The sequence below is a fragment of the Eretmochelys imbricata genome, chromosome 6, assembly GCF_965152235.1.
Source record: "Eretmochelys imbricata isolate rEreImb1 chromosome 6, rEreImb1.hap1, whole genome shotgun sequence".
Classification (NCBI taxonomy): Eukaryota; Metazoa; Chordata; order Testudines; family Cheloniidae; genus Eretmochelys; species Eretmochelys imbricata.
Window position 1 is genome coordinate 19,397,342 of NC_135577.1, and position 27,979 is coordinate 19,425,320.

The 27,979-nt window shown below is 60.8% G+C and overlaps 1 protein-coding gene across 1 annotated transcript in view; it reads left to right on the plus strand.

Moving 5' to 3' along the window:
- B4GALNT4 (beta-1,4-N-acetyl-galactosaminyltransferase 4) overlaps nucleotides 1-27,979 on the plus strand; it is a 125,511-nt gene that overhangs the window by 87,088 nt on the left and 10,444 nt on the right. Inside the window, exons 8-13 of the mRNA XM_077819861.1 lie at nucleotides 4,722-4,800; nucleotides 11,247-11,313; nucleotides 22,084-22,227; nucleotides 22,883-22,992; nucleotides 24,161-24,261; nucleotides 25,019-25,101. Of these exons, the coding sequence (XP_077675987.1) occupies nucleotides 4,722-4,800; nucleotides 11,247-11,313; nucleotides 22,084-22,227; nucleotides 22,883-22,992; nucleotides 24,161-24,261; nucleotides 25,019-25,101 (584 nt within the window). The remainder of the gene's footprint in view (nucleotides 1-4,721; nucleotides 4,801-11,246; nucleotides 11,314-22,083; nucleotides 22,228-22,882; nucleotides 22,993-24,160; nucleotides 24,262-25,018; nucleotides 25,102-27,979) is intronic.

Consider the following 27,979-nt stretch of genomic DNA (forward strand, 5'->3'; position numbering starts at 1 on the left):
TCCTTTGTTTTCCCCATCAGCTTTTCTCCTTCGCTCCCTTCCTCCCCCTCCCATCTGGCCCTGCTTCCCCTCCCCTTGTGTCTGTCTCCCCCACACCCGCCCACCAACCCACGTCCTGCTGTGTCATCCTGCTCTGTCAGCGAGGGGTTCCTCTCCCGCCACCCACCTGCGCTGCTTGTCAACATGGCTTTAGCTGGAGCTGACAGCTCTATTCTGGCTTGTCTCTGCCTGCTCCATCAGCTTGCTGTCAGGCAGCACGTTAGCGCCTGGGCTGAGGGGGTCCTTTCCTCCAGCTCCATGTCACAGCCACGCTCGCTCTGTTCTGCACCAGGGCTCCCGGAGCTGACAGCTTTCCTGGGTCAGCCCCAACCCCTCTCCGGCAGCATCAGGGGGCGCTGGGGCTGCCCAGGTAGAATTCAGCGACTGGGGAGCTGTGCTAGATAGGAGGGTCTGTCCTGGGTTAGGGGCCTGTCCCTGCCCCAGCACTGTCCCTAACCCTCGCCCCTGTCCTGGCTCTCTGGGGGGTGCTGGAAGAGACAGGTACAGACAGCAGCTCTGAGCACACGCAGTTCTCCTGCAGGGCTCAGGACTCTGAGCTTGCTCTGCCAATAGCACTAATGGCCAGTGCAGGATGCTCAGAGGTGCACTCGGCTTGCTTATAGCATCCCCCTCTGGCAAGGAGGCAGGAGAAGAGAGCCAAGCAAAAGCAAGAGGGAATCCGTCCAAATGCAGGAAGGACTCTGAATTGCAGGGACCCTGCGTGCAGGGCAGAGCCGCTCAAACCAGGGCTGGCCATGAGCCATGCAGGCAGCTGGCCAGCACTGCTCCTCTGCTTGCGGGGGGTGCAGCCTAAGCAGCCTCCCCCATTAGCTGTTGGTGGGGCCAGTAGGGAAGGTTGCCAGGATCCAACGTAGCAGCACGTGCTAGGTCACAGGTAGCCCTGTTTGTGGAGGTGCTGGGGCCCCGCAGGCCCCCCTGAGTTCAGCAAGTGCTCAGCAGGGCCAGTGGCCTCTCTTTTAATTTCAGCATGTCTCCATGTTCAGGAGATTGTGTGTAGGTAAATGGGCTTCACAGTCTGGTACCCCTGCGCTAGAGGCCACAGATCCAACCACATCCCTTGCTCTGACTGTCCCTTTCCTGGCATGACAAGCCTCTCTGCTGACACGTTGGTAGCAGCTGGCTGTGAGTTCCTTCCATCCCTTCTGTTTCTCATGGCCCCTGTGTGTGCAATAACTGTACTGCATCAGTCTGGGGAATCTGCCAGCACAGGGGGGATGCTAAGGAACTGAGCCTCTCAGTGCCCCGGGAGGTATTATCTCTGGAAATGGGAGACCTGAGCCACAGGGAAGGGAAGTTGAGCCAGGAATAGAACCCAGGAGTCCTGGCTCCCAGTCTGTTCTCTAACCACAAGACCGTCCTTCCTAGCCTGGGAATGCTTGATTTGTAGCATCAGGTGTTTGGCTCTTCTCCTCTCTTTTAATTTCACCTGAATAGATCTCCCTGCTGTTAACTCTGCTCTCTGACAGTACTGACAGCAATGCAGGGATTGCCAGACTGGGGCAGACCCAGGCCATTCTAGTTCACCATCCTGTGACCAGCACTAGATGCTGCAGAAGAAGGTGCAGGAAACCCCACAGTAGGCAGATGTGGGCTAATCTGGCCCCTATGAATGTCTCATCCTAACCCCTAATAGCTAGAGGTTGGCGTAAGCCCTGAAGCATGATGCTTCACCTCCTTTCCCAAGCCCTCTCTTAGTATTAGAGCTCTGGATATCCTGTGATCCACATGAAGGTCCAGTCTCTGTCTTGCTAAGTGTTTAGCCTCAGTGACACCTGGTGGCAATGAGTTCCACAGTCCAAAGACACATTGTCAGTCTCATTTTTCCTGAAGGAGGGGAGAAAGGGAAGAGCTCCTCTGGTTTAACTGAGTGGTGACAGCCCCTCCCCTTTGTAGTAGTTCATAGAGCATGGTCTGTGGCCACAGAAACTGTACCACTGCTGAGGTAATAAACCTAAGGGCTTAGGAGTGTGTACCCCGCTTCCCGCAGACAGGTGATCTGCCAGGTTCCTTTACACCAGATCTTATTGCCCTCACTCCCGTGGGGGGCCCTTCCCAACCCTGGGCTTTCCCAGTGACTGTGCAGTGGGAGGGGACTAACGTGTGCCCCTCCCCAGGAACAGTTGCACCCTGCCACTCACCACCCCCATCCACCCTGGGGCTAGCCCAAAGTCCCAGCCCGCGTCCCTTCACCCTGAAGGCTTCGGGTGTCATATGCTGCAGCTGCCCTTGCAGATGATTAGCCGGGGACAATATGATCCTCTTAATCTAATTCGGATGGCAGTGAAAGAAGGGGGGAGGGGAGCGTTGGTGGCAGGGGCATTCGGGCGCACAGGCCACACGTGATTACACCCAGCCGGTGGGCGGCCGGCCAGCCTGGAGCCATGAGAGCGAGATCTCCCGGAGCTCTCAGGGGAAATCAGAGCACCATGTTGCACTCAACCAAAGCCTGGGGAGGTCAGATAATCCTGTGATGCATGGTAAATGTGCTGTTCTCACAGGGACCGCACCAGGCCCAGTGCTGACTCTTCCTGGGTGTCACAGTCACCTAGGCGGCAGAGTTGGGTAACGCCGGCTTCTGCTAGCTACCCCTATGCAGGGCACCTCAGCCCCCCTGCTATCCCCACTCCGGGGCCCACGCAGCTCTGCCAGTGTACTCCATCTCCTAGCTGCAGCATCCCCTGCTACTCCAGTCCAGGAACCCCCCTTAGCAGAGGTTGCTAGCTTGGCAGCCTCTCTTTCTGAAATGTCTGGGCCCCAGTGCGTGCTTGGCATCATCCAGAGGAACTGTGTATCCCTAGAACTGAGAGAACTGGCCGACAGCCACTGCACCTCCATGTGCCTCGCCCTGTCCTGCATCCTTGTCTGCCACCGCAGTCTCTCCCAGGCAGCGTGTAGGGTCCCTGCCCTGGCACAAGCAGCTGCAGGAAACTGCCCCTGTATCGTCCTAGCCAGAAAACACCGGCATTGGGGTCCCTTAGTTCCTCTGAGGGCCCTTCTGAGGGCCACGGCCCTGCCCAGTGCCCTCTAATCCCCCTCCCCAGCCTGGCCTTGGAGCTACTGAAGCTCAGGCCCTCAGAGGCGTTACACGACGGGGTCACCGAACACCCGTCGGAGGCAGCTGCAGCGGGGCTGTCTGTCCATCTGTTTCCCTCTCAGTCGGAGGCTGCTGAGGGTGGAGGCAGGTCTCCGGGTGGTCTCTTCCCACCCTTGCATTTGAACACCAGTAGCTGGGGTCAGTGATCCCAGTGTCATCACACTGAATGCTGAGGGGTTGGGGACAACAGCCCCCTCTCCTGTCCATGGGGTGTCTCCGGGGCCCAGGGCAGTGGGCGGGCTAGGAGATGCCAGCCGAAGAGGTTAACAACCTGGCTTCCCTCCCAGCACATCCCAAAGCCGAGTGTCCCAGAAGCACCGTGTTTCTCCTGAGGCAGGACGTTTGCAATGCGAGCCAGGCCCTGGCCCTGACTCATGCCATCTGGGCAGACAGCGCTCCCCTCGCTGGGCGCTGGGCAGGGTTCCCATGGCAGTGTGTCACGCAGCCCCCCAGGAAGTGGGGAGGGAGGGTTCAGCTCGCTACCGGGGACTGACAGGCAGCACAGAGAGAGCAGCAGGCTCGGCGCAGGGTCTGCTGTCTCCTGAGTGGAGCTGTCAGCAGCGCTCTCTTCCCCATCCCCCTCCTGCGTCCTCGTACCCTCCCTTCCCCCATCGCCCACAACGCCCGCCCCCCCGCACACCGCTCCCCCCAGAAAGGTTGTTTGCAGAATGCCTGCAGCTTGACAGCATCACTTCGTGTTTCCCTTCACCGTATCCCTGAGCCAAAACACCGTGTCAATCTCCGCTCCCATGCCAGGAGCAGCCGGGAGGCAGAAACCAGGCACAGGCCCTGGGCATATGCGAGAGAGGCAGCAGAATCAATCACTGTAACCTGTAGCAGCAGCTGGATCCCCGCCACACAGACTAGTGAGGGTCTCCCTGCTGGGGTGAGCGGGGGGTACCGTGTGTCGGGGAAGCCTTCTCCACACTGCCCCATGGTAAGCCAGGAGGTGTCGGGGAGAGCCGAAAGGCAATAGCAGAGGGGTTTTGTGAGCACTGTCAGAGCGCGCGTCCCGCTCCATGCCCAGCGGCAGCGGGAGGAACCTAGGCATCTCACACAGCCGTGGAGCTCTGGCAGCTGCTCCGCACGGCCCAGCCCCAGGTGGAGAGAGAGCTGGGAAGATCCCTAGGTGACCCTCAGCCAACGGCTTGCTTGGGAGGGACAGTGCATGTCTGGGACAGGGGGCTCTGCGGGGGCCATCCTGGGAGGTGGGGAGGAGAGCTGGGAAGGGGGCACAGCTCCTTCACGCCCTCTGTGAAATCCCCTCAGGACCTGTCGCCATGTCCCATGCAGGAGAGGTCTCCTCTGCGTGGGTGATGGGAGAGCTGCTCCCACGCCAGTGCGTCAGGCTCTTGCAGTGGGGGTGAGGGAACTGCCCCACACGCTGATCTCCCAGCCGGCGATAAAACCCCTCGGCACACGGCTGCTGCCGCCGTCTCCAAGTGCTCCCCCGCTCCCAGAGCCGAACTTCTGGGGCCGGAGGGCTGCGGGCTCCCCCCGGAAGGAGGGCTAGAAGACCCTTGTCAGGGTCACTGGTTCCTAACCAGCCTCTCTCCCTCTCGTGCAGCCTCATGTCCTCCAGACGCTATTACTTTGAGCTCCTCCACAAGCAGGATGACCGCGGGTCGGACCACGTGGAAGTAGGCGTGAGTAACCTCTGGTTGGGCCCTGCCAGGCTTGCTCTGTGGTGCTGGCTTAGCCAGGCCCCGGCTCTCACGGCTGCTTACCTTCGGGGAAACGCTCTGAGAATCAAGAGCACGTCCCTGAGTGGCCTCCATCCCCTCGCTGGGCTCTGCTACTTCCCTTGCCAAAGCCTCAACTTGGATCTGTTCCAAGGGTGAAGGTTTGCCAGAGGACAATGGGAAACCTGCAGTTGAATCCCCCATTCCCCCACCACACCCCCACAACTTCAGCTCAGAGAAAACCTGTGGGAGGCCTGAGCCCCAGCTCCTACCATCTCTTCCCTGCAACCCTGGAGTACATCCCCCGCCCACTTACTTGTGTCTGAACCCTGTAGATTCCCCCAGGCAGATCCCTGACCTCCCGCCTCATCTACACTCCCGGGCGCCCTGTGGCTCCCATCTCTCCCTGGAGCTTTCCCTAGAGATAATCCTCCCCCGTTGTTTGCGCACGTAGTGTGTTCCGGGTAGGGCATCCTCCTTGGACATGGTGCGTGACTGGCGTCTCTTCGTAGCATTGCACTGTAATGCCCCAGCCTTCTCCGGGACTGAGACGCTACAGGGCATCAGGGTCAAATCTTCTAGCGGTGGCCCCCGATTCAGGGGGCTCGGTGTGAGAGGCCCAGAGCCTGGTTCTCAGCAGCACTGAGCACCCACGTCTCCAGCTGACGCCGGTGGGATCGGCAGCTGCTCAGCACTGCTGACGATCAGGTTCTCTGCATCTCGAGCTAGCCCGAAATCTCTGCAGGCTCGGGGTGGAGCAGGGAGGGGACTGCTGGAGCCCAGTGTGTCTTCAGGGACCCCCTGTCCCTGCCCCTGTCTCTCCTCCAAATTCCCAACTCCCACCTCATCCAGTTCAAACCCCGATGGCTGCAGAGGGCCTTTGCTGGAGCACATGGGAGGCTGGCCTGGCCCTGCCCAAGGGGGGGTCACTGCGTCCACAGAGCCCATTCTCCTCTTTCGATAAAGAAGCCGCCTAGCCAGCCTTGCTGCCTCAACGGGAGGGTGCCACCGTGAGCTGTGTGTACTGCCCTCGGAAGCGCTGCCTGCTGCCCGGGTCAGTCAGAGGGGGGCATCTCAGGCCTTCGGCAGGGATGTGAGTAAAGCTGTCGCTTGCCAGCCCCTCCCCAAAAGGCAAAAGGGCCCAAGGGATGGCTAGTGCAGACGCCCTGTTTGGCTGTGGCGTGGTCCCTGTGGGACAGGGTGGGACTCCTCCACTTGAGACCGTCCAGCCAAGCGTGAGCGAAGCACTGGTGGAGGGGGATAATCCTGCCTTGGCTGGAGGGGATGGGAGGGCGCGCTCTAATAGGTCTCACCCATCTCTAGGCTCCGAGAGCCAGACCTCAGCGGGTGTCATTCAGAGACACCCCAGTGGAGTGACACCAGCTGAGCCTGTGATTCTAGCCTCCCTGGGTGCGTTGAAGGGCCAGCCCCAAAGGGGTATCTGCTCCCTCTGCCCATGCTATGAGCAGGCAGAGCGCGGGTCAGCGGGGTGCGTCTTCCCAGCCTGGCGCTGGCCGGTTTCTTCCCTTCACACGCTGGGCATCCGATGGACTGTCAGTGCTAACGGCCTTGCTCTGGCCTCAATGCTTCTCTCATAACGAACGCTAATTGAGCGTCCCCGGGAGAGGAGTCCTGGCTCCAGGACTCGGCAGTGAATCTGCCAGCCATTCCTGGCCGGACTGCCTCTCTCCTCTCCTGGAGACCATCTGTCATCCCTAGAGCAGGCATTCCCTGCCAGCTGGGCACCTCCCTGCGGCCGGTGGAGGAGGGGCGAACCCACCTCTAGGCACAGCCATCTTTTGCGCTGGCTCTGCGGGGCCACGTGCTCTCCTGAGGCCCTCGGAGCTGTTGGGGAAGGCCGGGCCTTAGCTAGGCAGTGACATGCGCTGGGGCTGGGAGCAAGGCAGGCAGGCGCTTCCCTAGCTGTGAGGGCTGCTCTGTGCTCAGCCTGTGCCCCTCAGGTCGCCAGGCTCTGGTGCACACACACCTGCTGCCCTTGGTGCGTCCAGCCCTGGGTGCTGCTCTGGGCTTCCTGTCCTTGCCTTGCCCCTGAGCCTCCGCAGGGGGCGCGTCCCCACATTCCGCTGGGCGTTCTCCAGGGCATCGGGGTGCTTGGGCTGCTTGTGGGAGACGGGGGTGTGCAGGAGCCGGAGCCATGCCGGGGGCTCGGGGCCGTACCTGTCAGTGGGAGACTGTGGAAAGCAGCTGATACAGTTGAGATCTTGGTCTGCTGTGAGTTGTCGAGAAAGGTGGGGACGGACGGACAGACAAGCACCCAGCCAGCCAGCATCCCTTCCCCCCTGTCCTGCCATGGGAAGCCAGTGCTGAGCGAAGCAGCGCTGTCTGCAGAACCACCGAGCGGTGTCTGTGCCTTCGAGTGACCTGCAGAGCGTTACCCGCAGTGGAGTCTCCCGAACGCCTCTCCTGCCCCATCGCTTCGCAAGGTCTGGCCTGGGCAGGGTCCCAGCAAGCGGGGGCAGATGGAAGCTTTGGCTGCGTACAAAGAGTACGCAGAGCGTACGGGAGCCTATTGACCCTCCTGTGGAGCCTGGATTCCCCTTTCCCCGCCTCATTCAGCTCCGGGGCTGTGCCTCAAACCTGCCTCCCTCAGCCTCAGGGCTCCCTTCTGCCACCCTCAACACCTGGCATTTGTGAGGAGATACAGGGCCCGATGGCAGCACTGACAGCTACTGACAGTCTCCCCTAGCACCTGCCACCTGGACATTTGGGCCCATCCGTTTCCCCTGGAGCATGGCCTTTGCTCAGCTCACACAGGGCTGCTCTGCAGGGGCAGGAGAGAACAGGTGGCTGCCTAGCAGAGGAGGAGCATTAAAGGCGACCTGCCAAGGGATTTTTAAAACGGAGCGGGTGCCCTTTTCCACATCTCTGCGGCATGTGAAGATGGCTGGAAAGGGCACTTTTCCCTGCTTGCTGTGCACCTGGGGAATGTCCGGAGTGTCAAATCCAATCTCCTGTCTTTGCTGGATGACCTCTTGGGCAACTCGGAGTGTGTGCATTGGGAACACAGGCGCCTCAATGGGCGCGGCTGGATGTTGGGTCTTCAGCAAAGGTTTCCTTTCTCCACAGTGTGTAATCATAGAATCCTAGAATCTCAGGGTTGGAAGGGACCTCAGGAGGTCATCTAGCCCAACCCCCTGCTCAAAGCAGGACCAATCCCCAATTTTTGCCCCAGATCCCAAATGGCCCCCTCAAGGATTGAACTCACGACCCTGGGTTTAGCAGGCCAATGCTCAAACCACCGAGCTATCCCTCCCCCACTATTATTAGCACTGGAGTTAAATGTGTGCAGACAAAACACCACAAAGTTCTAGACAGTCTGATAATCCCCCCTCCCTTCCCCCTCCTAGCGGCTCAGCTTTGGCACTTTTGAGGGCACCGTCTCCCTAAGTCTCCCAATGCCTTCAGCACAAGCAAGACTTTGAATTTCAAAGGGGAAAAACAAGCGGGGTGGGCGGGAGAAAGCCTTTTGGGGAGGGAGATCCCTTTGAAGGGATCGTAAAGAAGGGAGGAACCCTGGGGTATCTTCCCCTTGGCAGTTCCCCACTGTACCGCTATGATTTAGGGGCTGGTCCATACACAAAACTGCACCCATTTAGCTACAGGTGTGATCATTTAAAGTGGCTTTAGTTAAACCAATGCCCAAGGCTGCCTGGCTGCAAAGTGATATAAAACTTAGCTTAAGTTGATTAGAAAGGGGTTTAAATTCAACTGAAACAAGCCACTCACAGATAGCAATAGAAATATCGACCCAGGGCTCTGGGTCAACATAACAGCCTTGGTATAATCACCCATGTAAGTTGATGCAGTGCTTCTTCTGTGCATAGACAGGCTTGAAGAGAGGCTGGGGAAGAGAGCACTGTTTTAGGGCCTGAGCCAAAGCTTGCTGACTTCCGTTGGCTTTGGATCAGGTCCCGAGTTGGCAACGTCAGTAAGAGCTGTCTTCAGGAAAGGAAACGTGCCCAGCTGCTCAGTGGGGCTTCTGGCTCGTTTTGATTTCAATAGTTTAAGCACAAAATACTGTGCGGCTGACTTCCAAACTGATGTTTAATGTTGTGAGGGGTGCCCCTAGCAATGACTCGGTGCTGTTGGTCTCAGATCCACCGCGCTCCTTAAAAAGCTGAGCAATGAAACAAGAAACTACCTCCATTCAGGTAGCACCTTCATGCAAATTACGGCCGGCGGGCCACATCCGGCCCACCAGCCAATTTCATCCGGCCCTCGAGCTCCCGCTGGGGTGTAGGGTCGGGGGCCACTCAGTGTGCACATGCCACAGCTCCCGGAAGCAGCGACATGTCCCCCTCCAGCTCCTATGTTTAGGGGCAGCCAGGGGGCTCCGTGCATTGCTCCGTCCGCAGGCGCAGAGCTACCTGGCCACGCCTCCGTATAGGAGCCGGAGAACGGACATGCTGCTGCTTCCGGGAGCTGCTTGAGGTAAGCACCACCAAGAGGCTGTATACCTGAGCCCCTCCCATGCCCCAACCAACTGTTCCAGCCCCGATCTCCCTTCTGCCCTCCGAACCCCTCGATCCCAGCCCGAAGCACCCTTCTGCACCCCAAACTGCTCATCCCCAGCCCCACCCCAGAGCCTGCATCCCCGCCAGAGCCCTTAGCTCCTCCTGCACCCCAACCCCAATTATGTGAGCATTCATGGCCCACCATACAATTTCCATACCCAGATTGGCCCTCGGGCCAAAAAGTTTGCCCACCCTTACACTAATGTCTTGTGCTCCCCCTGCTGGTGCTGCGGCACAGTTCACCATCGTCGCACAATTACACTGACATCTGTAGCTCAAGGTCTGTTAATTAAAAGGTCCTGGTATCAACCCAGTTTGGGGGATCCATGCTTGGCAAACAGTAGAGGTGGGCAGGGGGCCCTGAGAAAAGTTGTTTTCTACTTTCTTGGCTAGTATTGCAAAAATATACCAAGAGGGAAAAGGCAATAATGAAGAGCTAGCTCTCTGTGCTTGAGAAAGCCATCCGCTCAAACAGGGTTGGGTGCTTATTTCAGGAGGGCATCTAAAACTCTTTCTCCTCGAGATAAAATGTTCCTCGTCTCCTAGAGACTCTGAACAATCTCATTTTGATCCCTCTCTGCAGAGCCTTGCTCCTTTCATGGAGGCCGTTCCAGCTCTGTGGGCCGCTGGAGGTGAAATATTATTAGCCTTTTTAAAGAGGTTCAGTTCATCCCTTTCTGAAGTGGAAGGGAGGTGAGCCATTCATGGCAAACGCTCCCCCGCCCCCTCCCCTCCTTGCTCAGCTAGCTGGAGCTGCTGTGAAGTCCCTGGCAAAAGCTGCAGGCTTGCACTCCTGAAGACGCTTGCACGAAATGTGAAAATAAGCTCACTTCTCACGGGGCGCTGCCGCCTCTTTGGGTGTGAGATGGACCAGCCCAGCTCCCCTGAGGGGCAGAGAGACCCACGCAAGGTGGGTCTCTCTGCTCAGCTGCCACTTAGCCTGGCTTGATTAGCAGCACGGGGGAGAGTGTGTGTGTTCTAGAGATGCACACGCACGCAGTACAGGGTATGGATTAAAACTGCCCTTGTCACGCAACACAATAAGCGACTGAGTGGCAAGCCTGTTCCGTCGGAACTGTGATCACAAAGGTCTCTCTGCACATCTGAAATCCTGGTTCTGAGTCACAATCCCACAATGGGAGACTGCAATTTCCTAGTCACTAAAAACTGCCCTCGTTTACACCAGAGTAAATCCGGAGATGTTCCTGTTGGCTTCAGGCGGAGGCTCCTGCCATTGTGGTGTATAAGGGCTTCTCTAGACTTCAGAGGCTAGCACTAATGCAACCCCATTGGTTTGGCTGCCTTGGTGCGAAGCAGGCTGTGTGCACAGATGCCCTGGTGAATTACCAGTGAGTCCTACCTGTACAAGCCCAATCTTGGGGCAATGCATGTATGGCGACAGCAGTGCAAACACCCCAGCCGCCCCTGTACAGACAAGGCCGGCGCGCCAGTCTGGAGTCACTCTGGATTTACACTGGTGTGTCCCAGGCCACAGTCTGAGTTGGAGGGCATCAGTGCTGCACAATCTGGCGCAGCCACCTTGGAACGGCACCTCCCTGCTCCCCACACGGACAGGGCTGGGGCCTAAGGGCGTGCTACCTGGCAGCTGGCTACTGGGAGTGGCTACTTCCTGCTACCCAGAGATGGGAAGGCTCAGATAGGCGCGGGCAGCAAGCTGCGGACTCGGCTTCCCTTGGGCAGCCTCTTCTCCCTGACAATCCCTGGCAGCCAGGAGAGGAGACACAGAGGGAAGAAGCGTTGAGCGGGCACCGGGGCAGCCTCTGGCTTCCTGCTTGTACACCTGACCCCTCTTGGGCAGGGGGGCCAGCGTGACACCCCCAGCCCCAGCTGTGATTCTCATTCTCTCTCTTCCAGTGGCGAGTGTTCCTTCCTAGCCTGAAGTTCGAGGTCATCGACTCCCCCTTCATCTCTCTCTACACAGGTGAAGCCATTCCCCAGCATGCTGCCCTCCCCCAGATCCGCTTACCCTTCCTCCGCCGGGCATTTGGGGGTAGCGTGTGCCCAGAAGTGCATGTGCCGTGGGAACGGCAGGCTGCGCGTGTAACAGACGCGATCCCGCATCGGACCATGTACTCATGCACGTGTGCTTGTGGGGGAGAGCGCGTAGCAGAGGGAGCAATGGGATAGGGATGGCCGCGGGAGCACGTGAGATTGGGCGTGTGCATGTGGGTGTGCCACGTGGACAGGCGTTGGCATGTCTGCGCCCGCATGGCTGGGTACAGCTGCAAGCAGGCCAGAGCCTGGGAGCCGGTGGGAATTTTCTACACAAAATGGTTTTCTTGTCGACAAACGGCCTTTTTTCCGAAACCCAAAACTTCCCTCAAAAAATTGCCCCCCAAAATGTTCTGTTTTCCATTATGCTTTCTGCAACTCTGGCATTTTGTCTAAATCATTGCGGGTGTAGAGGTGTGGAGTGGTTCGAGGCTGGCACAGTGCTATGGGGTGGATCAGGGCTGGGGCAGTGGGGTGTGGCAGGGAAGGCGTGGCGCTATGGGGTGGATCAGGGCTGAGGCAGTGGGGTGTGGCAGGGCAGGCGTGGTGCTGTGGGGCGGATCAGGGCGGGCACAGAGCTATGGGACAGATCAGGGCCGGGGGAGTGGGGTGTGGCAGGGCAGGCATGGTGCTGTGGGGCGGATCAGGGCAGGCGTGGCGCTATGGGGTGGATCAGGGCTGAGGCAGTGGGGTGTGGCAGGGAAGGCGTGGTGCTGTGGGGCGGATCAGGGCAGGCGTGGCGCTATGGGGTGGATCAGGGCTGAGGCAGTGGGGTGTGGCAGGGCAGGCGTGGCGCTATGGGGCGGATCAGGGCTGAGGCAGTGGGGTGTGGCAGGGCAGGCGTGGGACTATGGGGCGGATCAGGGCGGGCGCAGAGCTATGGGGTGGATCAGGGCTGAGGCAGTGGGGTGTGGCAGGGCAGGCGTGGCGCTATGGGGTGGATCAGGGCTGGGGCAGTGGGGTGTGGCAGGGCAGGCGTGGTGCTGTGGGGCGGATCAGGGCGGGCACAGTGCTATGGGGTGGATCAGGGCCGCGGGAGTGGGGTGTGGCACGGCAGGCGTGGCGCTATGGGGTGGATCAGGGCTGGGGCAGTGGGGTGTGGCAGGGCAGGCGTGGTGCTGTGGGGCGGATCAGGGCGGGCACAGAGCTATGGGACAGATCAGGGCCGGGGGAGTGGGGTGTGGCAGGGAAGGCGTGGCGCTATGGGACAGATCAGGGCCGGGGGGAGTGGGGTGTGGCAGGGAAGGCGTGGCACTATGGGGTGGATCAGGGCTGGGGGAGTGGGGTGTGGCAGGGCAGGCGTGGCGCTATGGGGTGGATCAGGGTAGCACAGTGCTATGGGGTGGATCAGGGCTGGGGGAGTGGGGTGTGGCAGGGCAGGCGTGGCGCTGTGGGGCGGATCAGGGCAGGCATGGCGCTATGGGGTGGATCAGGGCTGGGGGAGTGGGGTGTGGCAGGGCAGGCGTGGCGCTATGGGGTGGATCAGGGCAGGCACAGTGCTATGGGGTGGATCAGGGCTGGGGGAGTGGGGTGTGGCAGGGCAGACGTGGCGCTGTGGGGCGGATCAGGGCAGGCGAGGCGCTATGGGGTGGATCAGGGCAGGCACAGTGCTATGGGGTGGATCAGGGCTGAGGCAGTGGGGTGTGGCAGGGCAGGCGTGGCGCTATGGGGTGGATCAGGGCTGGGGGAGTGGGGTGTGGCAGGGCAGGCACAGAGCTATGGGGTGGATCAGGGCCAGGGGAGTGGGGTGTGGCAGGGCAGGCGTGGTGCTGTGGGGCGGATCAGGGCGGGCACAGTGCTATGGGGTGGATCAGGGCCGCGGGAGTGGGGTGTGGCACGGCAGGCGTGGCGCTATGGGGTGGATCAGGGCTGGGGCAGTGGGGTGTGGCAGGGCAGGCGTGGTGCTGTGGGGCGGATCAGGGCGGGCACAGAGCTATGGGACAGATCAGGGCCGGGGGAGTGGGGTGTGGCAGGGAAGGCGTGGCGCTATGGGACAGATCAGGGCCGGGGGGAGTGGGGTGTGGCAGGGAAGGCGTGGCGCTATGGGGTGGATCAGGGCTGGGGGAGTGGGGTGTGGCAGGGCAGGCGTGGCGCTATGGGGTGGATCAGGGTAGCACAGTGCTATGGGGTGGATCAGGGCTGGGGGAGTGGGGTGTGGCAGGGCAGGCGTGGCGCTGTGGGGCGGATCAGGGCAGGCATGGCGCTATGGGGTGGATCAGGGCTGGGGGAGTGGGGTGTGGCAGGGCAGGCGTGGCGCTATGGGGTGGATCAGGGCAGGCACAGTGCTATGGGGTGGATCAGGGCTGGGGGAGTGGGGTGTGGCAGGGCAGGCGTGGCGCTGTGGGGCAGATCAGGGCAGGCGAGGCGCTATGGGGTGGATCAGGGCAGGCACAGTGCTATGGGGTGGATCAGGGCTGAGGCAGTGGGGTGTGGCAGGGCAGGCGTGGCGCTATGGGGTGGATCAGGGCTGAGGCAGTGGGGTGTGGCAGGGCAGGCGTGGCGCTATGGGGTGGATCAGGGCTGGGGGAGTGGGGTGTGGCAGGGCAGGCACAGAGCTATGGGGTGGATCAGGGCCAGGGGAGTGGGGTGTGGCAGGGCAGGCGTGGCGCTGTGGGGCGGATCAGGGCAGGCGTGGTGCTATGGGGTGGATCAGGGCTGGGGGAGTGGGGTGTGGCAGGGCAGGCACAGAGCTATGGGGTGGATCAGGGCTGAGGCAGTGGGGTGTGGCAGGGCAGGCGTGGGACTATGGGGCGGATCAGGGCGGGCACAGTGCTATGGGATGGATCAGGGCTGGGGGAGTGGGGTGTGGCAGGGCAGGCGTGGCGCTGTGGGGTGGATCAGGGCGGACACAGAACTATGGGGTGGATCAGGGCCGGGGGAGTGGGGTGTGGCAGGGCAGGCGTGGCGCTGTGGGGCGGATCAGGGCAGGCGTGGCGCTATGGGGTGGATCAGGGCTGAGGCAGTGGGGTGTGGCAGGGCAGGCGTGGCGCTGTGGGGTGGATCAGGGCGGACACAGAACTATGGGGTGGATCAGGGCTGGGGGAGTGGGGTGTGGCAGGGCAGGCGTGGCGCTGTGGGGCGGATCAGGGCAGGCGTGGCGCTATGGGGTGGATCAGGGCCAGGGGAGTGGGGTGTGGCAGGGCAGGCGTGGCGCTATGGGGTGGATCAGGGCAGGCACAGTGCTATGGGGTGGATCAGGGCTGGGGGAGTGGGGTGTGGCAGGGAAGGCGTGGCGCTGTGGGGCGGATCAGGGCAGGCGTGGCGCTATGGGGTGGATCAGGGCTGGGGGAGTGGGGTGTGGCAGGGCAGGCGTGGCGCTGTGGGGCGGATCAGGGCAGGCGTGGTGCTATGGGGTGGATCAGGGCTGAGGCAGTGGGGTGTGGCAGGGCAGGCGTGGCGCTATGGGGTGGATCAGGGCTGAGGCAGTGGGGTGTGGCAGGGCAGGCGTGGCGCTGTGGGGCGGATCAGGGCAGGCGTGGCGCTATGGGGTGGATCAGGGCTGAGGCAGTGGGGTGTGGCAGGGCAGGCGTGGCGCTATGGGGTGGATCAGGGCTGGGGCAGTGGGGTGTGGCAGGGCAGGCGTGGTGCTATGGGGTGGATCAGGGCTGAGGCAGTGGGGTGTGGCAGGGCAGGCGTGGCGCTATGGGGTGGATCAGGGCTGAGGCAGTGGGGTGGATCAGGGCAGGCACAGTGCTATGGGGTGGATCAGGGCTGAGGCAGTGGGGTGTGGCAGGGCAGGCGTGGGACTATGGGGCGGATCAGGGCGGGCGCAGAGCTATGGGGTGGATCAGGGCTGAGGCAGTGGGGTGTGGCAGGGCAGGCGTGGGACTATGGGGCGGATCAGGGCGGGCGCAGAGCTATGGGGTGGATCAGGGCTGAGGCAGTGGGGTGTGGCAGGGCAGGCGTGGCGCTATGGGGTGGATCAGGGCTGAGGCAGTGGGGTGTGGCAGGGCAGGCGTGGGACTATGGGGCGGATCAGGGCGGGCGCAGAGCTATGGGGTGGATCAGGGCTGAGGCAGTGGGGTGTGGCAGGGCAGGCGTGGCGCTATGGGGTGGATCAGGGCTGAGGCAGTGGGGTGTGGCAGGGCAGGCGTGGCGCTATGGGGCGGATCAGGGCGGGCGCAGAGCTATGGAGTGGATCAGGGCTGGGGCAGTGGGGTGTGGCAGGGCAGGCGTGGCGCTGTGGGGCGGATCAGGGCAGGCGTGGCGCTATGGGGTGGATCAGGGCTGGGGCAGTGGGCTGTGGCAGGGCAGGCGTGGCGCTGTGGGGCGGATCAGGGCAGGCGTGGCGCTATGGGGTGGATCAGGGCTGGGGCAGTGGGGTGTGGCAGGGCAGGCGTGGCGCTATGGGGTGTGGCAGGGCAGGCGTGGCGCTATGGGGTGTGGCAGGGCAGGCGTGGCGCTATGGGGCGGATCAGGGCAGGCGTGGCGCTATGGGGTGGATCAGGGCTGGGGGAGTGGGGTGTGGCAGGGCAGGCGTGGCGCTATGGGGTGGATCAGGGCTGGGGGAGTGGGGTGTGGCAGGGCAGGCGTGGCGCTATGGGGCGGATCAGGGCAGGCGTGGCGCTATGGGGTGGATCAGGGCTGAGGCAGTGGGGTGTGGCAGGGCAGGCGTGGCGCTATGGGGTGGATCAGGGCTGGGGCAGTGGGGTGTGGCAGGGCAGGCGTGGCGCTATGGGGCGGATCAGGGCGGGCGTGGCGCTATGGGGTGGATCAGGGCTGAGGCAGTGGGGTGTGGCAGGGCAGGCGTGGCGCTATGGGGTGTGGCAGGGCAGGCGTGGCGCTATGGGGTGGATCAGTGCTGAGGCAGTGGGGTGTGGCAGGGCAGGCGTGGGACTATGGGGCGGATCAGGGCTGAGGCAGTGGGTGTGGCAGGGCAGGCGTGGCGCTATGGGGCGGATCAGGGCTGAGGCAGTGGGTGTGGCAGGGCAGGCGTGGCGCTATGGGGCGGATCAGGGCTGGGGCAGTGGGGTGTGGCAGGGCAGGCGTGGTGCTATGGGGTGGATCAGGGCTGAGGCAGTGGGTGTGGCAGGGCAGGCGTGGCGCTATGGGGTGGATCAGGGCTGAGGCAGTGGGGTGTGGCAGGGCAGGCGTGGCGCTATGGGGTGTGGCAGGGCAGGCGTGGCGCTATGGGGCGGATCAGGGCTGAGGCAGTGGGGTGTGGCAGGGCAGGCGTGGCGCTATGGGGTGGATCAGGGCTGAGGCAGTGGGTGTGGCAGGGCAGGCGTGGCGCTATGGGGCGGATCAGGGCTGGGGCAGTGGGGTGTGGCAGGGCAGGCGTGGCGCTATGGGGTGGATCAGGGCTGGGGCAGTGGGGTGTGGCAGGGCAGGCGTGGTGCTGTGGGGCGGATCAGGGCGGGCGCAGTGCTATGGGATGGATCAGGCTGGTGCGGCAGATTGTCCTAGGGCAGAGCAGGGCTGGTGGCACGTGTCTGGGGAGCGGCGTGTGGCCGTGGTAAGATGGGAGCGTGTGTCCGTATGTGCTTCCCACAGAGGGCTGAGTCGGAAGGAATTCCAGCTGTCGGCGCTTTTCCCCTCATCTTCCCCCAGTGCTGCAGCAAACCCTGCAGGCAGCCCGGAGTTAGCGGCGCCCGGCCGGCTGGTGCCGTCACAGGACAGATGCCAGCACAGCGACGGTGTCCTGCAGTGCTGGTTCCAGCGCACCCCACCCTCCGCTACAGAGAGCCCAGCCAGGAGCCGCCTCCGTGGGCCAGCCGAAGAGCTGAGCTCAGGAAGGGAGGAGATGCCAGTGCCTGCCCCACCCTCTGACGCCCGCGGCCAGGCGGATTCCATTGACAGCCATGGTGGGACCCCTGCTGGGAGCGGCTTGGTCTCCCCTCCAGACTCACCCCCACCCTGGGCTTGAGGAGAAGGAGCTATTGCCAGGCAGCCATTGCTTCTCAGCCAGTCAGGATCTGCCCTGTCTTTCCCACGGCTGGCTCTCAGCAAGAGGGCCCTGTCCCTGGACAGGACAGCCGATCCCAGAGCTCCTTGCCTGGGGAAAGGTGCCTTCCCTAGAGCTCCTGTCCTCACTCCTCCTGGCTTCCTAGGGAGACAGGGGAGCCGAGCAGCTCCTGGCCCAGGCCCTGGCCAGACGTAAAGAAGAGCTCGGTGTAGCTCGGAAGCGTGTCTCTCTCACCCACAGATGTTGGTCCAGTAAAAGCTATTCCCTCCCCCGCCTTGTCTCTAACATCCTGGGACTGACATGGCTACATGTATTTTCCACAGGATGCATCCGATGAAGTGAGCTGTAGCTCACAAAAGCTCATGCTCAAATAAATTGGTTAGTCTCTAAGGTGCCACAAGTCCTCCTTTTCTTTTTGCGAACACAGACTAACACGGCTGTGACTCTGAAACCTACAACAACACCGATGACCTGTCTTGTAAGCAAGGATGGACGGTGTGGAGTTTACTTAAATCTATAGATCTTCTGCTCCCCCCACAACCCAGCCCGGCAGCAGGAGCCTCTTGATGGATAGATCCTGGCCCAGCTCTCCTTACATAAGGGGCTGGTAATTAAGTGTCCCCTGGAAGGGGTTGATAAGGCAGGAGGTGCAGATACACCTAGGATCGACGTGGAGAAGAGGGATGGTGGAGCAATTGGGATATCGACACAGGTGCCGGCAAGACAGATGGTGCACGCATGTATTTCCTCCTGCACGCTATCAGTCAGCATGTGGGTGTCTCCTGCCCCCGTGCTCCCTCCCTCCCCCACGGTTTGGGACTGCAGCCAGCCTGCGCTCAGAATGCAAGGTGGGAGAAGGGGGCAGGGTTGCGAAAGCGGGAGAGTTATTGAAGGGAAATGACTGATCGTGGAGTAACAAACCAGCCCTTCCTCCCTGGGTATGAAGGCTAGGACAGTCTCCTAGTGCAACAAACAGGCTGCCGCGGATCCACAGGTCTGGTGCTGTCGTACAGTCCTGGAACAGTCCCTGGTAAGACCCCCTTCTTAGGGTCACACTCGTTCACTGGGGCAAGCCACTTGGCTTCACCACCACCTGGGACCGACCTGCAGCAAGTCCACCTGGATGGGACACCTGCCGGAGACTTGCACGCCCAAAGGGAGCAATGCACCCCCAGCTTCCTTGCTCTGGAGTGACTCTCAGCCAGCGCTGTAAAAGCAGCAGGGTTTCTTAGATATCTGGAACACAGCATAGAAAGTCCTTTGTTAACATGGAGAACAGAAAGCTACAGCCTAGCCCATCTGGGTCAGACTAGAGCCCTCTGACCCCTCATTAGTTCCAGTCCAGAAGTGTCCCCTGCCACACTTAACAACCTACACTTAACAACCTCACCTGGCCCCTCCTCAGTCCTTTGTTCTGCAGCTGGTCACACTCAGCTGGGTTCCTAAGGAGGGTGGGCCATTCATGGTCTTTTGTAGCTAGGTGCCAAATGTCTGGGTGATTGGAGTGGCCATTGTCTTCTGAGACTCTCCATGGGCATGGTGACCTAAGCAGCTAGGCGTCGGTCACACCTGTATCTCTGGGTCTCTGCAAGAAGTAAACAATCCTTTCCCACCGCCTAGTTAGCCACGCCCTACATAGGGGAAACTGGGGCCCACACACCAGTCATCCAAAATATTCTGAAAAATCCCCGCTCCAGCACACAGGGCTCAGCTTGTCAGCAGCGTTTTCACTGCAGCTCTGACCTCGCATTACCTAGGGCGCCCCGGCTCTCTCTGGCTCCTGTAGTTAAACGCGTGACAGGCAGGTGTGCTCGCCCCTGGCCATACGGCACAGCAGAAGTTTACACCTCTGTCACGTGGCTGGGATCCAGATCCACCGATCGCAGGGGCTGCAGGGCCATTTGTGTCGATAAAATATGGTCGCCTCAGGCCAATCCAGTCAGTAACAGACACACTCCGCTGGAGAAGGCAGGATCACCTATCGCAGCCACCCCTGGGGGGGCTGAGATGCCTATCAGTCTCTTGGAACTAAGAGCAGCCAGTCAGGCCTGTACCAGATTCCTCCCACTGACCAGGAGGGGCAAGATCCCTGCTAGCATGCATCGAGGCATCATCCTATGGTACAGTTTCTGTGACGTACCCTGGTGGTGCCCAGCACTCACTGGCAGACAGCCTCAGCGGGTATTTCAACACCGGTCGCGAGTGGGAGTGACAATTCAGGGCTGAATGGCATCTGCACTCAGTGGGGGACGTCATTGTGGGACCTGTTTGCCTCTCAGATGAACAAGAAGTTCAACATGTGTTGTTTCAGAGCCACACAAGGCCAGGACTCCTGGGGCAGTGCCCTCCTACTGACTTGGATGAGCCTTCCCCTCCATCCCACTACTCCCCCAGGGTCTCGGGAAGATTTGTCATGACAAAGCATGAGTTATCCTCTTTGCAACCAATTGGCCCAGACAGTTTTGCTTTCCGGACTTCCTGCAAAAGTCAGCCCATCAGTATTCAGCCCTTCCTGGCTGCTAACTCAGGAGAACGGCAGGATCAGACATGCCAGCACGGACTCTCTTCTCCTTGCCATTTGGCATTTGGATGGTCATCAGACCTACAGCATTCATGTTCGCAGGCCATTCAAACTATTCTTAATCACAGCAGGGAAGAGTCTACCAGAAAATGTTATTTAGCCAAATGGAGATGTTTCTGTACCTGGGTGCAATGGAACCAGCTATCAGAGCCAGCAGGTAGTCCTGCTATTTTAGCCCACCTCCTCTCAAGACATCAAGTTTTTCTGTTACCTCTCTGCAGGTCCACCTAGCGGCAATCAGTGCATTCCATCCGCCAGTAGATGGCTACTCTGTTCTTACTCACCCAGTAACAACCAGGTCCCTAAAGGGTCGGCCTGGGACCTTCCCACCGGTAGGGGAGCCAACGCTTCAGTGGGACCTCAGTCTCTTACTTTCAATGCTTACGAGGCCACCTTTGGAACCACTGGCCACCTGCTCAATGACCCACCTGTCTCTGAAGGTCGCCATGACATTGGCCAGGAAAGTGGGTGAGCTGGGGCCCCTCATGGCTGACCCGCCATATGCTAATATTTGTCAAGAGAAGGTATCCCTGCACCTCCGTCTGAAATTCATCCTGGAGGTAATTTCCAAGTTCCACATAAGCCAACTGATTCACTTACCGATATGCTTCCTGAACCTCCAAGAAGAAGAGGAGACTTCGCCCCCTCCATGTCAGGCGAGCACGGGCATACTACCCGCAAAGAATGACACCGGTTAGAAAATCAGCTAGACTATCTGTCGCTCTAGCGGAACAAGCCTGGGGACAAACGATGCCTGCTGAGAGACTCTCTACGTGGATTTCTGGCTGTATCCTCCTTTGCTATCAGGTGGCACATCTCCCTCCCCCCCGGACAAGGCGAGGGCCCGGTTCACTAGAGCTCAGTAGCATCTCCTCGAGAAGCGCCTATGCAGGACATTTGTAAGGTGGCCAGCGGGTATGTTATGCCTGGGGCCTACCCTGTGGAACTGCATTGCTCCAGACATCTCAACCGCCGGCAGGAAGGAGTGTGAGGCGGCAGGGGCCCGGGTGACGGCACCAGTGGAAGCCTCTGGACCAAGGGGCGGGGTTGGGGCAGGGGGATCAGAATGGGGTAGGGGGATGGGGATAGGGTGGGATTTGAGGGGCAGTGCTAAAACTGCAGGTCAGGAGGGATTAGCCTGGGGCATAGTTTGGGGCCGGTGGGATCAGGATTGGGATGGGATGGGGTTGAAGAGGCAGCGCTAAAGCTGCAGATTGGGGGAGGGTCGGGATGGGGTGGGGGGGGGATTGGGATGGTTTCGAGGTGAAGGGATGGGGATGGAGTGGGGTTTGAGGATCAGTGCTAAAGCTGCAGGTCGGAGGGGATCGGGATGGGGTGGCATTTAGGGCAGGGGGTCGGGATGGGGTGGGTTCGAGGTGAAGGGATGGGGTGGGGTTTGAGGATCAGTGCTAAAGCTGCAGGTCGGAGGGGATCGGGATGGGGTGGCATTTAGGGCGGGGGGATGGGGTGGGGTTCAGGGCGGGGGGTCGGGATGGGGTGGGTTCGAGGTGAAGGGATGGGGATGGGGTGGGGTTTGAGGATCAGTGCTAAAGCTGCAGGTCGGAGGGGATCGGGATGGGGTGGCATTTAGGGCGGGGGGATGGGGTGGGGTTCGGGGCGGGGGGTCGGGATGGGGTGGGTTCGAGGTGAAGGGATGGGGATGGGGTGGGGTTTGAGGATCAGTGCTAAAGCTGCAGGTCGGAGGGGATGGGGATGGGGTGGGGTTCCGGGCGGGGATATCGGGATGCGGTGGGGTTCGGGGCGGGGATATCAGGATGGGGTGGGTTTGAGGTGAAGGGATTGGGATGGGGTGGGGTTTGAGGGTCAGTGCTAAAGCTGCGAGTCAGAGGGGATCAGGATGGGGCGGGGGGATTGGGGTGGGGTCAGGGCAGGGGGATGGGGCAGGGTTTGGGGTGCAGGGGATGGGGTTTGAGGGCAGCGATAAAGCTGCAGGTCATGGGGGATTGGCATGAGGCCTAGTTTGGGGTCGAGGGATTGGGGTGGGGTGAAGAGGTTTGGGGTTGGTGCTAAAGCTGTGGTTAGGGAGGGTCCGTATGGAACATCTCTGTCTGGCCCCGTCACCCAGGAGTAGACATGGGATCATTAGGTGCTCCCACCCGCAGAGCATGACCAGCTGGCCCTGGGCCTGGCTCGATGGGAGCTGAGTCAAGGCCTGGGGTCACTGTGGCCTTTCTCCTCGTTCTCCCCTTCAGACGAGTCCCCTCTGAAGATGAACCACGTGGCTCACATCCCTCAGTCCCTCGCCAGTCACGCCGGGAGCTACCTGTGGGAGGCACAGAGGGATGAGCACGGGGCCGACATGCTCAAACCTGACCCCAGAGACACCTTCTTCCTCAGTAAGTGGGGCAGGGGAGCGTGAGGAGATTGGGGCTGGGATTTAAGCTGGGAGAGGAACTGTTAGTCTGTTCAGAGAAGGCGAGGAAATGAGGCTGGATAGGATCAGGTACCCAGGGACCCCCTGTGCCCCTTCAGCTCCATGCCCTGGTGGCCACTCACAGACCCAGGCTGGGCTATACGGGATGGGATGGGATGGGCTATAGGGGCTGGTGTGGGCTATAGGGGTTAGTCTGGACTGGCCGGTAGGGGCTTGACTGGGTGGTCTCCCAGGTTGTGTTGGGCTATAGGGGATAGGATGGGCAGTTGCCCAGACTGTGATGGGCTATAGGGGATAGGATGGGCTGGGCTGGCCTATAGGGTTTGAGCTGGGCTGTAAAGGTTAGGCCGGGCTGGGTTGGGCTGGACGGTTGCCCAGGTTGGGTTGGACTATAGGGGATGGGATGGGTGGTTGCCCAGGCTGCAGTAAGCTATAGGGGATAGTCTGGGCTGGGCTCGCCTATAGGAGCTGGTCTGGTCTATAGGGAACAGTGTGGGCGAGGTCAGTCGTCCAGGTTGGGCTGGACTCTAGAGGGCCATGTGGGTTTTCTCTGCATATGGGTGTGGCTGAGGGCCCCCCACGCAACACAGACGAAGCCCTGACTTCCTCTTGCCCAGCTCCCCAGATCGAGGCATCCCGCGTGGAGAACGTGCTGGTGCCCTGCGCCTACAGCCCCACCTACGTGGTGAAGGACTTCCCTATCGCCCGCTACCAGGGCCTGCAATTCGTAAGTGTCCAGCTCAGCCATGTCTCCGCTCCCCTTCCCGCCCCTCGCCCTGTGGGGGTCACCGGGAGACCCATGTGTCTGTGCCCCCAGGACGGGCTGCAGGGCCTGCCCGAGGCAGTGGAAAACCTCCCATTGGTTCTGGGGCTCTGGACCAGGCCCATGGGCACAGCTCCTCCGGCCTCCACCACTCAGCCCTGACTAAGGCAGCCGTGGCCAAGCACAGGTTGGCAGAGCTGCAGCACGGGGGGGTCGGGTGTGCGTGGAGCAGCCATGCCACGAGGGCCCCTGTTCTGTATCCTGCCGGCTCTGCAGTCACTACGGGCTCCCAGTAACTCTGCTGCGGTGTGGGAGGCTCCCTGCGCCAGCAGAGCGCTCCGTGGGGAGCACCCCTCCCTCGGCTCGCCCACCGACCGGCTGTGACGCGACCCCTGGCGCCCCTTGCAGCCTGGCCGCCTTCTCCTCACCCACGCAGCAGCTGATGGGCTCGCTCTGCTGCCAAGGAGGCTGGTAGAAAAGGGGTCTTTGCTCTCTCTCTGTCGAATCTGTCGGCGCTTCTGGGGACTGAAATGAGATAGGCTGGCAGAGGGGTGGGGCTCTCTGACACACAGGGGAGGCACCGTCCAATAGGGTCCCTTTGTAAAGATCCCTTTACGGCCCTCCAGCCCTGCCCATGAAGTCCCCCATCTCTCACCTGTTCCAGAGGTGCCAGGCCCCTGCCAGTCCTCCCAATGCACGCACCAGCTGGCTCCACATGCCTGCTGCTCCTCTGAGGCAGTGCCCATCCAGGCCCTGTTCCTGTCTGGCACAGGCGGCTGCAGTGCCGGCGAGTCGTGACACCAACCCTGAAATGGGCCCTCTCCTTCCAGTCCCCTCCCCTGCCCCAAGCTGGCTCTAGGACCCCTCAATGGAGCCGGCTGAGCGCTGGCCTGGCAGATGCCATAGAGGCAGCTCGGGCCGTGGGCTGATGAGCATCAGGCTTCTCTGCCAGGAGACACCACAGTCCAAGAAGCTTGCGCCAACAACCTCGCATCCTCAGAGCCCTCACCAGGCGTGCCCACGCCTGGACCCCCTCTCTCCTGCCACCCCCGGGGGACGCTGGTCGTGCGCGTACCTCGCCAGGCCCTTGGAGTGCAAACACTCTTGGTGACTCCTCTGCTTGGCTCCCCAGGTCTACCTCTCGTTCGTGTACCCCAACGACTTCACCCGCCTCACCCACATGGAGACGGAGAACAAGTGCTTCTACAGAGAGTCCCCTCTCTACCTGGAGAAGTGAGTGGGGGGGGTGGGCAGGGAGGTTCAGTGGGGGCCCTCTGCTGGCACTGCTGCTAAGGACAGAGAGAGCCCCTGGGCATAGGGCTTCTTAGTGCCAGGGCAGGGACAGCCCCAGAGAATCTCTGTCCCCAGCCCAGGTGCTGGCAGGGAGGAACCAGACACTGAGCCTTGGCCCTGCTCTGCCAGGGGCTCAGCCAGGGTGCTGAGGCGGCCTGGGCCTTCCCACAGGGTGGTTGAGACATGGACCCTGATTCCTAGGGAACCAGACTGTACCCACCAAGCCCATTCCTCAGGCTCTGCATCCCGTGCCAGGCTCCTTTCCAGCCAGAAGCCTTCCCGCCCCATGAGCCAGCTCAGGAAATGCCAGACCAGGGGCAGATGCCCACTTTTCATCAGCTCTGCCCCTCCCTCCCCTGCATCCCCGCAGGGTGCCTCGCCAGGAGCAGGGAAGCATGTTTCCTCTACCAACCTATTCACAGCGAGAGATTGAGAGGAAAAATGTGGGGGCCACCCAGTGTCTGAGCAGCCCATCGCTCTGGGCTCGCAGCGGTGGGTGGGCAGATCAGGCCTCGCCCCCGAGCCCCAAAGTAAAACGAGTCTGGGGATCTCATCTCTGGTCCTGCCGGGTGAGACGATATGGAGCTAAAGAGGTGCCCTGGTTTGGTTTGGTTTGCCAGAGGCTGGGCCGGTATCAGTGCAGCTGTGTGCACACGTCTCAGCAACGTTGTCCTTTGCTTCTTTCCCCGCCCCCCAGGTTTGGCTTCTACAAGTATATGAAGATGGATGAGGAAGAGGAGGATCCTCGCCGGAGAGCCTTTCTCTTCCTGAACTCGGACAGTAAGCAGCCCTCGCACGCCCAGCCAACGCCGCTTGCTCCGGTGCGCCGTGCTAGTCTGTCCTGCCGCCCGCTAGCAGGGATGGTGCTTCACGGCCTGGCGCGCCCAGGCTCTGTGCTTCGGCGCTGGAGCCCTGGTTGCTGAATTGGGCACCAGACGGGTGGTGGGGAGGAAGTTGCTAAGTCAGGCAGGACTTGGGAGGATCACAACACTGAAAGGAAGGCGTGAGCCCACTTAGACAGTCAGTGTCCCTGGGGCAAGGCCGTGTGGGAATGGAGGCTTCCTGCCTCTTTCCCAGCAATTCTGGACACTGGTGACTGAATCTGTGTTCCCATTTATTGATTGCCGCGCCACTGAATCCTCTCGGATTCACGGCTTCGCCTTGCCAGCCTCCAAGTGCTGCTCACCCTGTACACTAGGGCCAGGATTCCTGCTCCCTGCCACCTCGGGGTGCTTGGACCTGTGCCCCCAACACGACCCTGGCAGGATTCCCTCACCCTGCTCTCTTCAGGCGCTTGGACCTTCACCCCCAACACACCCCGGCACAATTCCCTCACCATGCCCCCTCAGGGCGCTCGGACCTGCGTCCCCAACTCACCCGTGGCAGGATTCCCCTTCCCTGCTGCCTCGGGGTGCTCGGACCTGCGCCCCCAACACACGCCTGGCAGGATTCCTGCACTCAGACCTGCACCCTCAACACACCCCTGGGAGCATTCCGCCTCCTTGCCCCCTCGGGGCGCTCGGACGTGTGCCCCCAACATGTCCCTGGTAAGATTCCCTCACCCTGCTCTCTCCAGGCGCTTGGACCTGTGCCCCCAACACACCCCGGCACAATTCCCTCACCATGCCCCCTCAGGGCGCTCGGACCTGCGTCCCCAGGGCGCTCGGACCTGCGTCCCCAACTCACCCGTGGCAGGATTCCCCCTCCCTGCTGCCTCGGGGCGCTCGGACCTGTGCCCCCAACACGCCCCTGGCAGGATTCCCTCACCCTGCTCTCTCCAGGCGCTTGGACCTGTGTCCCCAACACACCCCGGCACAATTCCCTCACCATGCCCCCTCAGGGCGCTCGGACCTGCGTCCCCAGGGCGCTCGGACCTGCGCCCCCAACACACACCTGGCAGGATTCCTGCCCCCTCGGGGCGCTCAGACCTGCACCTTCAACACACCCCTGGGAGCATTCCCCCTCCCTGCCCCCTCGGGGCGCTCGGACCTGCACCTCTGAGCATGATCACGTTGTGGCTGACTTTCCCAGCATGCTCCTTGAGCTGGTGGTGAACCCCTGTGTAGAACTGTTTCCATCAGCCCACTGGAATCAATCAGTGCAGCTGGAAAAGAGGGTTTCCTGCACATGCCTCTGGGTCTCCTCCCCTTGGCTGCACCAAGGGCCTTTCACTCGGTCTCGGCAGCCTGGCTGGGCCGGTATTGGGTCCCCATCTCATTGTGGGGGAGGTTGCACTGGCAGCGCCACGCTGATCTCCACCCACGAACGCGCACGACCCCTCCTGAGCTGTGCTGTGTGTTCCCAAGAGCTCTCCCTCGTCTCACCCACACATGCGTCCTCGGCATCCGGAAGGGAAAATCAGCACCAGGCCAAAGCTGATTTCTGCTGAGACTTAATTGCCTTAAAACAGCGTCGGTCATTTCCTTCCCCTCCAAGTCCCTTTGTGAGTGCAGGGTGTTAATCAGAGTAACTCAGAGCTTCGCTGCCCCTTTGATCTGCAGCTTCTCCAAGTGAGTTCACCGAAGAATTCTGTGGCTGGGAGCAGCATGAATCCTCCTGCCCAACTTTCTGTGGGCTGTGCCGGGGGTAGGATTTATATACCCAGGGGTGCCAGGGCCCTCCCACTCATCTACCTCCTGAGCAGCAATCGACCAGGAGCTCTCCCCAAGGAGGAACTGCTCCTGTTCTGAACGAAGGCAGGACAGTCTGAGAAATGGGCACAGGGTTGGATGGGAGGGAGGATGTCATCCGACTTCTGCCGCGCGTTTGCTGTCTGCTCTTGGGCCAGTCATTGCATCTTTCAGGCTCAGTTTGCCCACCGTAAAATGGAGATAATAATCCGTATCCCCAGGGGGGGTTGTAAGGGCTAATTTGTACATGTCTGTAGAGCGTTTTCGGGATATACCAAGTGGTATAAAATGTAAACTCTTTGGGTGTGTTCACATGGCAACGAGTCTCCAAGCCCGACTCTACAGACTTTACTGCTGCAACGCTAAAAATAGCAGTGTAGATGTTCAGGGTTGGACTGGAGCCCAGGCTCTGACGCCCGGAGAGAGGGATGGGTTTCAGAGCCCGAGCCGGGATATCTACACAGCTGTTCGTAGCACCACACGGGGGCCCTGCAAGCCCAAGGCTGTAGACCCAGGCTCTGAGAGTCGCTGCTGGGGTTTTTTGCTGTGTAGACAGTCCTTGCCTCAAATGTCTCTATTGTAGAGCTGAACAGTGCCCAGCACAGTGAGTCCCTGATCTCAACTGCAGTGTCTAGCTGCTACCATCATACAAATCGTAAATGAGCATCATAAAAACCTTGGGGGGTGGTAGTAGCATTGTGTTATCAAAGCTGGGAATGGCAAGGCAAATCAAGCTGTCATGTAAGCACATGCTGTGTAGCCTGTAGTGGGTCTTCCGCCAGGGCTGAATTCGGTCCAGCGTGCTTGTCTTAACCATGCAATTGCTGGTGTAAATCAACACCTATGAATTGCATCATTTTATCCTTTGCTTTGTTCTGCTTTGGCTCTGTTGCTGTTTGATGCCTTTGTTTGTCTGTCCAGCTTGGCACAAATGGACCCCTGAGGCAACTGTACACCTCGCACTCCCCATTTATAGCACGTCGCTAACAGACTCGTCAACTTTAAGGCCAGAAGGGACCTGATCATCG